Source organism: Halichoerus grypus, chromosome 1 (genome assembly GCF_964656455.1).
Source record: "Halichoerus grypus chromosome 1, mHalGry1.hap1.1, whole genome shotgun sequence".
Taxonomy (NCBI): Eukaryota; Metazoa; Chordata; class Mammalia; order Carnivora; family Phocidae; genus Halichoerus; species Halichoerus grypus.
The window spans coordinates 124,611,756-124,625,988 of NC_135712.1; the positions used below are offsets into that span (position 1 = coordinate 124,611,756).

The 14,233-nt window shown below is 39.0% G+C and overlaps 1 protein-coding gene across 12 annotated transcripts in view; it reads right to left on the reverse strand.

Moving 5' to 3' along the window:
• Positions 1-314: 314 nt before the first annotated feature.
• The window catches only part of CEP63 (centrosomal protein 63), a 58,036-nt gene continuing 44,117 nt past the window's right edge, over positions 315-14,233 (reverse strand). For 9 of the 12 annotated variants that reach the window (XM_036077064.2, XM_036077063.2, XM_078071635.1 and 6 more), the window contains 6 exons: positions 11,562-11,676; positions 10,493-10,690; positions 8,151-8,237; positions 3,971-4,176; positions 2,900-3,176; positions 315-714 (listed from right to left, as the gene is read on the reverse strand). In XM_036077064.2, coding sequence (XP_035932957.1) covers positions 556-714; positions 2,900-3,176; positions 3,971-4,176; positions 8,151-8,237; positions 10,493-10,690; positions 11,562-11,676 — 1,042 coding nt within the window. In that variant the 3' untranslated portion in view covers positions 315-555. Of the gene's footprint in view, positions 715-2,899; positions 3,177-3,970; positions 4,177-8,150; positions 8,238-10,492; positions 10,691-11,561; positions 11,677-14,233 lie in introns of those variants that run through there. The other 3 variants (XM_078071641.1, XM_036077075.2, XM_078071640.1) reach the window with 2 other exon arrangements.

Genomic DNA, 14,233 nt, shown 5'->3' on the forward strand with positions numbered 1-14,233 from the left:
CGCCTAAAACCAGCCCGTCCCCTCCCTCCACCTCTCTCTAATACTTGTGTTCGGAGCAAGAGAGGGCTTCCTGTCAAAGTTCTTTCACCCCTGGACATGCTAGCAGCCCAACTGGCTAGTAAACAGCAACGCCAGCGCATCGACCTGGATCTGGGTCAGCTGACTCTGAAATCCGTACTCCTACTACGTACTTCTGTAGTTACTTTATCTTCAACTTGTATCATAAAATCTTTATTTTAATTAGTCTCTAGCTATTCACATTTAAGTCAAGAGAAAATATCACTTTATAATAAATATTAATGTAAGGGAAAAAAAAGGCTAGCAAAGTGGTTTATTCTTACAAGTTATTGCTGGAAAAAGTTCTTCAAACAAACCAGTGCGGTGAAAATGCCTTAGAGAAGTATCTGTTTTTCAGATTTCTTCACAACAGTGTTAGGATGTCTCATCTTGGCATTTTTTGCATCTTCGTGTTCTAAAGAGCCACCACTTCCACGTGACAGTAACTCTTCAGGGTCTATTTTCATTTCCAAGTTTGTGATTTTTTTTTTCAAGAGGCTACTTTAGGGTCGTGAATTGTTTCACTGTCTTTTCACTCTCTCTTTTGAGTTCTTCAATATGGGCATCCAGGCGCTCTAGAATATGATGCGACCTCAGCTCCTCCTCTTCCAAAAATCTGGTAGCTATGGAACCAAGAGGAGATACAGGCAAGGGACACTGGAGGAGAAACAAATTTTGACATACGTAAGTTGAATAGTGTACTTCTCACATTCATTTTCATGCTATTTTCTAACCAGAAATATTAAAAGGTGACTTTTAAAAAACTACTTTTTCTTCTGAAGAGAGATTTGTTTTTATCCTAATAATAAGACTAGTAAAGAAAAAAAAAAAGAAAGAAAGAAGCCGTTCTGGAAAAATTAACACGGACCTCTTCCTTTCTGACCCAAATTGTATAAATGTAAAGTGTGACATAAATATATTAGTTATGGGTCTGAAGAATGTCTGTTTAGACTTTGTATAAAGTATACATATAGCCTTTAATAGCCTTTAATACCCCAGAAGAGAGTATACTTAATATCTGTCACTGCAAATTCACTTTTAAAATCTGAATATGTTACTTTGATTTTAAAGCACAGCAAATCTACTGATAACATATTAGATCCCAAGTGAAATCAGTACTTTCTCTCCTCCAAAACCTCAGTCCATAATCCCTCATCTGAAACTCCTGGGGCCATGGTCTATCAGAATCCAGACCTCAGAAAGGTAATGTAGGACATGTACCACACACAGTCCCTCCTCACATGCAGTAGTTATTTCTAGAGTCACCTCAAACACTGAGTTAGTGAATAAAGCATCACTGCTCCTTGGGGAAATACACACACACACACACACACACACACACACACACACAAATCATCCTAAAACGATTCATCCTGGTAGAGTCCATTTTCTTTATTTGATAAAAGAGAAAACGAGGGGGTGCCTGGGTGGCTCAGTTGGTTAAGCGACTGCCTTCGGCTCAGGTCATGATCCTGGAGTCCTGGGATCGAGTCCCACATCAGGCTCCCTGCTCAGCGGGGGGTCTGCTTCTCCCTCTGACCCTCCCCCCCTCATGCTCGCTCTCTCTCTCATTCTCTCTCTCTCAAATAAATAAATAAAATCTTTAAATAAAAAAAAAAAAGAGAGAAAACGAGGTTCAGAAGTTGAAGTGACTTGCCTGAGGCCGTTCAACTAATGGGTGCTAGAACTGGGATTCCAACCCTGTTCACCAGCCCCAGAGCCCACACTCCTGATGCTACACCACGCTGTCCCCACCTCCTCCCCTCTCTGGTCACCTCTGTGTGACAGCTGGACAGAAGGGCAGAGTGCCACCTCGGCCAACCTCAGCTGGGAATGTGCAAGTCTAGGGATTCAAATTTTTCACAGCTCTGCACACGACCACAAATGGCCGTAGGAGTCCTTCAAGTATTGACAGAAGGTTACAAATAGTTTAGCGAGTAGGCAATTCACAAACACAGAATCCATGATTAATGAGGATCAACCGTATTACCTTACTGGAGTCTGAGGTAATGTCTCATAATCAAACATATTGATATTTCTGAAGTAAAATGCTAAGTAAAATTAAATAAAATCTATACATATTATCACATCAGTTCAGTTCAGGTCAGGTTTTAGTGCCAAGTAAGTTTTGCTGCCAAATGTAGGAAGACAGTTTACAGGACATTTTTGGATTTCAGAATTACATGTAAGTGAAGTGGAGACTTATTTTAAAAATGAAAAGAAAACCTTTCCATGGACTTGTTGGTACATTCAAAAGTCACAAATACTGAGCTTTCACAGGTGTGGGACCCCTAACTGGTGATGGCAATGAATGGCCAGAGGCGAGTGCTTCAAGTCCGCACGGCAGCTGCAGGAACATGGGGCCAGCGCAGTGTCACCCTGCGTGGTACTGAATCCATGTTCTGGATGCGTCAGATGCACTTCCTTCCTCTGCCTCCACCCACCCTCTTTCTCCCTTTCCCACAGTTCCTTCCTTCCTTCTTCACTGTCTAGACCTCAGGACTATCTTGGCATCCAGAGATATTCCTTGAACCAACCATTCTAATACAAAATTGACCCTCTCTGAAAAAGGCAGGAAAGGAATTTCCAATTACGGTTAAAAACAGGCATGGCTATTAACTTTCAGAACTAAGATGCATTTTGAAAAGTAATCATGGCTGAATGTGTCTTCACAAGCAAAATCCTAAGACAGAAAAACATGAGAATAATACAGAGTACTCAAGATAGAGAACTGGTAAGAAACAAACCAACACACCCCATCACCCACCTTTATCCTTCAAATAAAAAATAAAACCAAACTAAATAGACTTAATAAACTAGTAAGATGAGAAAGTTTCCATACCGAAGACATAAACTCTTCTTGGTCATTTACACTCTCAGAGACAGTGTCCGAAGAGTTGGCTTCATTTATATCTAGCACTGAAGGCAAAGAGTTAGCTTTGCACAGAAAGTTAGAAGGCAGAGAGACGGAACTGCAAGGGGTGATCTGAGAACTCAGGGGGCTGAGGACCCTGGACATGGGCTCTATACTATCCAACGCTTGTCGTCTCAGAGAATGAAGACCTGTTTTGCAGTGCTCAGTCTTTATTCCATCATGTCTGTACGGGCCATGGGTTGGCCTGGATAGCAGATTAGAAAACAAAACAAATATAAATTGTAATGACTTTTCTCTTTTAACACAAAACTGTTACAGGAAGTTAAAGGAACTTAAAAATAAAGGCACAAGCTAACCAGTGAAGGCTGTAATTCATAAAATGAGCAGCCCACTCAGACCCCTTCTTCTATCCGTTCAGGCCCATATCCAATCCCCACTGCCAGGCCCCGGCCCTCACACACGGACAGTACAGCCAGGAAGACAAGCTCCCAGGGAGATGGAGTGTGTCTGGTGCTAGGACAGAGGGAAGTACTGTGCACACGAGATCTGGTGTCAAGGTGGTAGTGGAGGTGAGGTGTCAGCGCGGGCTTTGGTGGGTAGGTAGGAAAACACATAAGCCATATAGTAAGAGCTGAAGCCAGGTGGGTTTTCATGGAATGCTGACTTCTTATGGTAACAGCTCATAATTAATTGACCAAAAATACAAAGGAAGCTTTCTTCATATAAAAAAGCCAATTTCTACTTCCTATGGTATCAGTGGGGGTTCGAGAGGTGGGAGGCAGCATGGAAAGGCTCGGGGGAGGAAGGACATTGTTTACACATACATCCAGAGTGTGTGAAACTAAAACCTGAATAAAAGTGCTTTATAACCCCCCACCACTTTGTAACCTCATAGTAGCTTTACTCGTATACACTGTACTTCAGAGTCAAACATAGGGCTGTTTGAGGAAGATTTAATTTCTGTAAGCCTGAAATTATTCTCAAAGAAATGAGAATTATAATGGTACACATTTTAAGTAAACTGTGAAGAAATTTTACTTGAATTCTGTATTCTTGAACTCAGGTGCTCTGCCGTGTATCGGTTTAAAGATCCTGTCATGGTTTTTTTTGCACATTTGAGTAGAAATTTCCAGCTTAGATTTAGTATCCATCAAATCTTTCTGTAGTTGTTGATTTTCAGACACTAATTTATTTAATGCCTCAATATAATTCTCCTGGAGGTCTGCTAGTGAAATCTCTTTTGCCTAATAAAAAAGAATACTAGAGTTACTTAATTGGTATAAGAATACTTGTGATCTGTGATACCGCTGGTGGGAAATTACATTTTTTTTTTTTTAGTTGTAACTAGTTCATCTATGGCTTTACTTTGGAAAAAGTGACTATTTGTGGTTGGCCCCTCCCCTATGAGAAAACAAGTGTTGTTTCTTACAGTGAATGGGGGTGGAAAATGAGGAGCACGACGGGCTTCCCTGATGTGCCAAGGAAGATCTAAAGAGCCAGAGGAAGGCTGGAACTCAGATGGAGGAGAGCTACAAGAGAGAATCAGAAACAGAAAAAAGAAAGAAAATAGCATCCATGGGTTCTGCCAGAGTATCTATGGAAGAAAATTGAGAGACCTAGTTCAAAGAAAGACATTTGAACGGAGGGTTCTGAAAAGGAATTCCAGCTGGCAGGGACAACTTTTAAATAAGTACTCTCTGGTCTTAAGGACTTTTACATAACATTGGCACCTGTTCTGGTATGTGAAATCAATTTGAAATACATGTAAAACAGCATTCAGGTATAAGGTAGGAATTCCTACTCTAATCTGGTCTGGGTTCTGTGATCATGAATTTTACTTTTCAATTCTAGGTGCTTCCTGGTAATACTACCTGAAAAAACAGTAGTCTGGACCATTTTTTTTTTTTCTAATGACGAAATATTTTGTTAGCATTCTGAAAAATTATGGTAATTTTCTTTGGAATTTAATATGATGTTTACCTTGGTCTTTTCTGTAAAGAATTTTCTGAAAATAAGCTGGTCAAGGTGGTTTAACAAACAGAATTAAAACATACACTTTAAAATGTAGCCTTCGACTACTGGTGTGCTGGTAGTGACAATAAGTTACAAAATTTTTCAGTAAGTTGTCAATGCCAGTTAAAATCTCAAAAAAAAAAAATTGCAGGACATAGGAGTTAAATTACAAACTACTGTTGATTTTTTAAAGGTGGCAAATAATTTTATCAGAGCTACTGCTTTCATTATTAAGATAATTAGATAATTTCATTAAAATTGTTACTTAATCCAAAAACATTCATTTGTAAAAGTAATTCCACCTTCCTAGGTGGTAAAATGCAAAAAGGAACTTTCTAAAAATTATACTTAATACATACAACATGTTGGGGCGCCTGGGTGGCTCAGATGGTTAAGCGTCTGCCTTCAGCTCAGGTCATGATCCCAGGGTCCTGGGATCGAGCCCCGCATCAGACTACTGACTCAACGGGAAGCCTGCTTCTCGCCCCCGCTCTGCCTCTCGGCCCCCCCCACCCGCCTCTCCCCCTGCTCATGCTCTCTCTCTCTCTGTATCTCAAATGAATAAAATCTTAAAAAAAAATACATACAACATGTTCACACTGTGTGTAATTTCAAAACCAGAGGAAGTTTAAAATGCTTGATGGGATTTTGACCAGCCAGAGTCTGATATTTGATGTCATTAAATATATATTTTTAAAAAGACAGTGCTTTGCTTTTGCCAGGCATCTTTTAAAGTTTTCTCAAATTTATTATTTGATTAACAACAATTAAAGAAAAATTAATGTGAGAGGTAATATAAAAATTATGTGCCAAGCACACGCTGGGCTGTGTGAAAAAAGGACAGGATTATCACTGTTAGATGGGATTTCAGGAGAAATTAAGCTCAACGGAATCTCCGGTCATAGTCTGGTTTAAGCACCCCTAGGAGTTCCCAACTCTTAAATATGAACAGATAATCACTGCATAAGATTCTCTCGATCAGGTATTGCCAGCCAAATCCTGAGCCTTTTGAAGATTCTGTGGTGTAAATCAGGTTGGTTCTTGGCTTTCTCCATACTAGCTTCATATTGGCTTTATAGGGGCAAATAAAATTATCTTTCTTCCTTCCTTCCTTCCTCCGACTTCCCCCTTATAAAGGGCTTAGCTGCTTTCTCCTCTCCTCTGGTTCCCATCCCTTGTGGGTTTGCACTTAAAAAAATCCTCTCATTATATTTTTAGAGGGATTTGGGAAGGAGCAAGATTGGATGCATACTTTCACCTGCCACCTTAAATGACAACATAATAAATCATAGTATAGATAGCCACAGATTAACCATCCCTCTAGAGGCTAACATTTAGTTTACTTCAAAATTTTGTACATTGCAAATAACACAAAATGACCATTTCAGCACATTTGCTCCTATAGGATGGGTTCTTTGGGAATGCAAACTGATTTGACCTTTCTGGAGAACTACTCTGCAGTAATTATCAAAATCAGAAATGCACATGACCCAGAAGTTTATACACTATATATATTTACAAGTTTAATGGATATTGCTAAATTGTCCTCTAGAAAGGCTATACCAATTCACTTTCTCATTAACAGAGCATGAGAGCCTGTTGCCCTATATCCTTGCCAATATTAGCTACATTCATTTTTAAAAATCATTGTCAAGCCAGTTAGCAAAAAAGTACTTAGTTTTGATTATTAAGGATGCTGAACAGCTTTTCTTGTTCACTGGACTTTTGCATTACTTCTATGAATTATCTCTGTTCTTTGTCCATTTTTCTACTGGATTCCAATCTTTTTATTATCTTTCCAGGAAATCCTTATATTAATATATTAACTTTTGTCTATTTATAGATTGTTTCCCCCAGTCTATTAGTCTTTTTTATAGGGTATTTTGCCATCCACAAATTTTACATTTTTATTTCGTAAGATTGTTTATGTTGTAAAATTCGTTATGGTTTCATATGGCTAAGAGAATCTTTTTGTCCCAAAAGATTATAAAAATAGTCCCCGATACTGTATTCATTTAACGTTTTGCACTTTCTCCCTCCCCAGCCTCCATAATCCATGACTGTGAATTTAAAACTACTTAGTAGTGAATAGGGCTGCTGTGTAGCCTACGTCTCTGGTGGCACAGAGTCTCTGGAAATGCAGAAAGAAAAAACTTCTACAATCTTTGGGCATTACATCTAAAAAAATGTATGTACTTTAATTTAAAATAGGTCAGAATAGATGGGTCATTTTGCAAATTATAAGAATTTTATAACAAAATAGCTAAAAGGCCATCCATACCATTTACGAACTCACTGTTAACTGACCATGTTCTGCCCGTTTCACAGGAGCCGGCACACACCTCTTACCCCCCCAACTAGTTTACTCTCCATCTCTTAAAGGCAAGAATTCTTACTCATCCTTGCATACATTACATTGCCTGTGAAAATACTTTGAACACAAAAGATTCTAGAATATTTGACTAAACGAATTATATCTTATAGAAATATAATTAAAACCAAATTATGTAAAAGATGATATACTTTATAAGAAAAAGGTATTATGAACATAATAATTCTAACAATAATAATAGCACCTAACATTTATTGTGCACTTACTAAATGCCAGGCACTATGCTAAGCACTTTATATACATGCTCCCTACTAAGAACGTAGACTGTACATGTATTTTGTCATATACATAATATAAAAAAATCTCCCAGTTGCTGAAGTGGAGAGTGATATTTTGCTCACTGCCATCATTGTCTTGACTTCTTTTTATTTGAGCAAGTTTCTGCAGAAGGATCATTCCATAGTTTGATCTTAACTCGCTCTTTACAACATCAATATTTACAAAGTGATTTCTTTAAAAGGCCTGGATAATAGAAAAACTTAAGTTTCTTATTTGTGGAACATAAGGAATAACATGGAGGACATTAGGAGAAGGAAGGGAAAAATGGGGGGGGGGGAATTGGAGGGAGAGATGAACCATGAGAGACTATGGACTCTGAGAAACAAACAGGGTTTTAGAGGGGAGGGGGAAGGGGGGATTGGTTAGCCCGGTGATGGGTATTAAGGAGGGCACGTACTGCATGGAGCACTGGGTGTTATACGAAAACAATGGATCGTGGATCACTACATCAAAAACTAATGATGTATTGTATGGTGACTAACATAACATAATAAAATTTAAAAAAAAAGAAAAACTTAAGTTTCTATTATGTACCTCGTGTAAACCCAATTCCAATTTCATCACCATTTCAGAGAGATGACGATTTTCTAACTTGAGTGACTCCATCTGATCCAAAATCTCCTGAGAAGGGAAAAGCAGAAAAAACAAATAAATGCACCTACAAAATTTTTCCATGTATAATTTTCCTTATCTTCATTCATATATATATATATATAAATATATTAATAAATATATAACATATTTATATATAAATACCTTTCTAAAAAGATTTTTTAGGGGTGCCTGGATGGCTCAGTCAGTTAAGGTCCTGGGATCGAGCCCTGAGTCAAGCTCCCTGCTCAGCAGGGAGTCTGCTTCTCCCTCTGTCCCTCCCCGCCACTCATGCACGTGCACTCTCTCTTTCTCTCAAAGAAATAAAATCTTCAAAAAATAAAAAGTAAAAAGATTTTTTAAAAAAGGGTGTCAAGATGTATTAACACACATGAATTTAAAATATTCTAAGAAGATGAATGAGTTCAGGGCTCCTGGGTGGCTCAGTCTGTTAAGCAGCTGACTCTTGATTTTGGCTAAGGTCACGATCTCAGGGTCCTGAGATGAAGCCCCATGTTGGGGCTCTGTGCTCAGTGGGACGTCTGCTTGAGATTCTCTCCCTCTGCCCCTCTCCCTGCTCATGCTCTCTCTCAAATAAATAAATAAATCTTAAAAAAAAAAAAAAATGAACGAGTTCCCTGATCAATTCCTCCCACTCTCCAGTGTTAGCCTCCTCTCATGTGGTTTCCACCTCCAACATCATATGGACTGCACTCCTTTCACAAGAGAATACAGACATACCTCAGAGATGTTGCGGGTTCAATCCCAGAGCACCGAAATAAAGCAAGTATCACAATAAAATGAGTCGAATACTTTGGTATCCCAGTGCATATAAAAGTTATGTTTACACTATACTGTAGTCTATTAAGTGTGCAATAGCATTACGTCTAAAAAAATGTATGCACTTTAATTTAAAAATACTTTTTTGCTAAAAAATGCTAACCATCACCTGAGCTTTCAGTGAGTTGTAATTACTGATCACAGATTACCATACAAATATAATAATGAAAACGTTTGAAATATTGTGAGAATTACCAAAATGTGATACAGAGACATGAAGTGAGCAAATGCTGTTGGAAAAATGGTGCTGACTGACTTGCTCATCACAGGGTTGTCACAAACCTTCAATTTGTGAAAAATGTAACACCTGCAATGCGCAATAAAGCAAAGTGCAGTAAGACCAGGTGTGCCTGTAACTTACTCTCCCTCCTCATTCTCCTCAGCTGTATGCTCCACCATTCCTACTTGAAAAAGGCTCCTGCCTTCTTTGGTTTCCTGCTTCCTTTATGAAAACTATCTAGTTTTCTTCCTCATTGCTACTTTTTTTTAGCTCTATTCCAACACCCTTTTACCCTAAATAAGTAGTTTCCTAAGTGTGGTTCAATCTCTGTCTTCATCTCTATGCTTTCTCACCACATTTTCTAAGTCTCTCAGGGTGTTTCAAATGCCCACTCCATGCAGAGATGCCCACAGCCAGATGTCTCACCCCGATTTTAATCTTGAACTCCAGGTCTTCTGTGGAATTGACTATTAGATATTTCCATACAAACGTCCAGCCTTAATCTCAAACCAGTGTCTGCTCCACCAGCTTCCCTATTTTGTGTTACTTTCAAACAAATTCCATATCTGCCCTAACCTGCTCCCTATCTTTTTCTCTATTTCACTAAAGGGCATCACTTTCTACTCAGTTGCCCACGTTGCAATCCTGAGTGACATCTTCCCCTAACTCTGTCTAACTCGCCCTCCCTGTCCAATCAAATGCAAAGCCCAGTCGATTTTACCAGCCACATCTCAGCATTCCTGCATTTCCCTCTACCTCCCCTGCCCACTGCTCAGGCCACCATCTTACTGCTGTAAGAGTATCTGAGTGGTCTCTCTGCCTCCTTGCTCATTCTCCATATCACCACCATAGAGACCCTTGACGCCTGCTTACAGCCATTCTCTACTGGCCTCAAGAGAACACTAAGCCCTTCCCACCCCGGCAGGGTCCCAGGAGCCAGTCCCTGCTTCTCAGTTCCACCCCTTGCTGCACTCACCCCGTGCGGACTCTAGTCTGTCCCAGTGAACACATCACACTCCCACTGTGCACGACAGACACGCCTCTCTACTCTGTACTCACTCTCACCTCCCCACCAATCCTCACAGAATGCTTGTGAACCAGCACACCTCAGCCCACAGCAGGAGTCTAATAAAAATTTGCTGAATTAAATACTATGGAAATTATATCTGTACTGAATTCCATGTTCAAAAACACTTCAGATGAAGAGTTTTTGTTCAAGCTTCACCTTATGTTCTACGGCTTTTTCTTCTGCCTTTTGTATCTCTGCCTTGAGTCGCTTTTCCATGTCAGAGGACGAGCTTTTGGTGGAAGCAATAGTGATGTCTCGCTGGTGTAACTCCCGAGTTAGCTGTGAGATTTCCATCTTCATTCCTTCTAATGCAGAACTATAACTTTGTTCAGCCTGTAAAATCTGTTCTTTCAACTACAAAGAAACAGAAAGGAAAGCGTAAAGAACAAAGAGAAAGCATGTAGACAGATAAATATGTTAATAGTTAAAAATAATAAGGCAATTTTTACCTTACCCCAAGACATGAATTTTTTCCTTGATTAAGCTCTACAGAAAATTAGCAATTTACCAAGTTGTATGTCTACATGGAAGGTCAGATGGCTAACCCCACAATAATTTATTAATCTCAAAACAGGGAGAGATGGGTTAATTGAATGCTGAGAACCTGTGTCAAAGTCCATGTACACATTATTTAGAGGACAGCAACTGTGACCTTAATTCTTTCTTTTTTAGTTGCAAAGCTAACAATTTTGTGTATATGGCTTCCTTGTCCACAGAAGACAAAAGAAAGGTAAGAGGAAGAAAGAAGCCAGAAGTAATCTCAAGTAATAAAAATTATGAGTCAACAAACACAGCAGCCAGGGCCCATTAATGTAGAGTAGAGACAAACAGCTCCACATACCTCAACAGCCAATGAGGATATTAACTAGACCAAGGCACAGAATACATATCCATGACCACCTTCAGTCAATAAGAAAATACTAAATGCTAGTTCATATAATATCTTTTTGAAAGCAAAAGAGTGTAAATCTTTTAGAACGTTTAAAATAAAGCTTAGAGTTCAAAGAGGATAGGCTTCAATTCCCTTGAAAACATTTATATGGCATCCCTGAGGATGACAAAGACTTTCCCTAAGCACATTCTGGGTGCATGTCTACTCCTGAATATCAAGTGGCTCCTTGGCCCACATTTTTCTCTCATTAAATATAACTCCTATGACCTCCCAACCCACAGCTCAGTCCATATATATATACAACTTGGCGACTGTAGGTAGGCAGATTTTTACCTTCTTAATCTCTGCCCTGTACTCATTGTTATGTACTTCCATCTTCTTCAATTCTTCATATTTTTCCATTAGTTCTTGGCTCAGTTGTTTACATGTTGCACTCACAGACTCCAAGCTGTATATATGACAAAAATATGATCACATACTTCAAACAAAAACCCTGAAGCACACAGATTCAATTATCTAACTTATCTTTTGGTGTCCAAGAATTATCTTAAACATCACCTCCCACCCCAAATTAAAACTCATTTCCAATTTCCTCATCACCAGAGGCAACTAAATCCAATTCCAACTTTTGGGGATACTTTTGATTTCTGTGTTTACCTATACTCTTTCCCTCTGCTTAAAAAATTTAACTGGTTATAAAATTCTAAAGATTACAGTAACTTCACTACTTTTCTCTCTCAAATTGTGTAAGAGTTACCATCATAATTTTAATCTTCACCATACTTAATTACAATTCCACCCTACACAGCTTCCACCTTGTCACCCTTACTTAAGAATCAATCCCTCAGCAGATACGAGAACCTCAGGAAACCATAACTCTTTTTTTTTTTTAAGATTTTATTTATTCATTTGAGAGAGAGCAAGAGGGAATGCATGAGCATGAGCAGGCGGAAGGGGGAAAGGGAGAGGGAAAAGCAGGCTCCCTGAGCAGGGAGCCCCAAGTGGGGCTCCATCCCAGGAACCTGGGATCATGACCTGAGCCGAAGGTAGACGCTTAACCGACTGAGCCACCCAGGCACCCCAAACCATAACTCTCTTATCTCACCACTCATTTCTGTTAATAAAATTATTTTGCTCCTTTCTCAGGGAATATTTTGTTCAAACTAAACAACACAAACTGTCTAAAATGGGTTCCTTTTTCTATTTGCCTTTTGATAGAAAAAATATTTTTAAAGACATTGTTTATTACTGAACACTGGTGTATGTTTCCATTTATTTCAATTTTACCTATTTCTAAATATCCTAGAATGCTCATTTATTTGGTACTTAGTATGTCAGTACAGTGTGTCAAACACTGAGGCAGAGAGAGAAGAAGAATTATAGATACTCCTGTCCTAGCTACAGATGGGAAAATTGGGGCTCAAAGAGGCTAAGGATCTAAGGTCACACTGCAAGTCAGAAAGAAGAGGTAGGTCTTTAAAGCCTGAAGGGAGCACAGTAAAACATACCTACGTGTAAGATACTAAAAAGTCAATCAATGGAAAATCTATGATAGAAAATGTAAATTTTAGTTCCAATGTCAAAAAGAATAATAAGCTTTGCAGAGCTTGGGTGCCTCAGTCAGTTAATCAAGACTCTTGATTTTGGCTCAGGTCATTATCTCAGGGTTGTGAGATCAAGCCCCACGTCAGGCTCCACACTGAGCATGAACCCTGCTTAAGATTCTCTCTCTCCCTCTCCCTCTGCTCCTCCCTGTTGACACTCATGCTCTCTTGCTCTCTCTTTCTCAGAAGGAAGGAAGGAAGGAAGGAAGGAAGGAAGGAAGGAAGGAAGGAAGGAAGGAAAGGAGGGAGGGAAGAAGGAAGGACAAGCTTTATTTTATTCAGTTTGAAGTGTATACATCTTGGGGCACCTGGATGGTTCAGTTGGTCAAGCGTCTACCTTCATCTCAGGTCATGACCCCAAGGTCCTGGGATCAAGCCAGGCGTCGGGCTCCCTGCAGAGTGGGGAGTCTGCTTCTCCTTCTCCCTCTGCCTCTCTCCCCAGCTTATGCTCTCTCTCACTCACTCTTTCTCTCTCCCTCTCTCAAATAAACAAAATCTTTAAAAATAAATTTAAAAAATGTACACATCCACCTCAATAATGATAACCAAGAATATCTTAAGTATTCCAAGGTGCAAAACAAATAAAGCAAAAAACCGTATGTGCATGCAAAAAACCGTATGTAAAAAAAAAATACCTGGTGGTTTCCAAAAACAGAAATAAAAAGTAAAAAATGTATTACTTAAAGATAAACTTAAAAGTGTAAAATAGCAATACTTTTATTCTTTGTTTGCCTAAAGGCTAACAGTTCATATATTTTAAAATCTTTTACATACAGAAAATGTTAGTGTACAAACGACATTTCATGTTTAAAACAAAATATCAACCTCTTCCCAGTCACAGAGTTTAGAAGTACGACAAACAAAAGTTCCCAAGTATGATGATGAAGCAAGTGAACTGGGTATGCTCTAGTACAGATCAGGATTTCACTAGCACCCACAGAAATAATCAGCAGCGCTTCGGGACAGAAGAAAGGAGCGCCATGTGCCCAGTGTGCCCTTGCTGAGAGCAGCCCCAGCCTAACTGAAGACGTTCTACACAGGCAAAATGTAAAATTAAAATTAGTACAGTCAGTACAGACAACTCTTTTGAAGAACTTGATTTTGAAGGACAGCAGAGAAATATGGAAATGACAGGGATATAGGATTCAAGGAGGGTTTTAATCTTTTCCCAATATGGGAAATATTAAAGCCTACTTTATACCAGTGGGAATGATTCAGCAGAAAGGAAGAACTTGAACAAACAAAAAGTAAAAAAAAAAAAAAAAAAAGGAAGAACTTGATGATATAAAAAGAAAATAAAAAACTGTGCAAACAGGACACAAGTGAAGTCTTAGGGGAACAGACATGTCATCCATCAACTCCTGCACTCTAAACAGACTATAGGCACAGACGCACACAGAC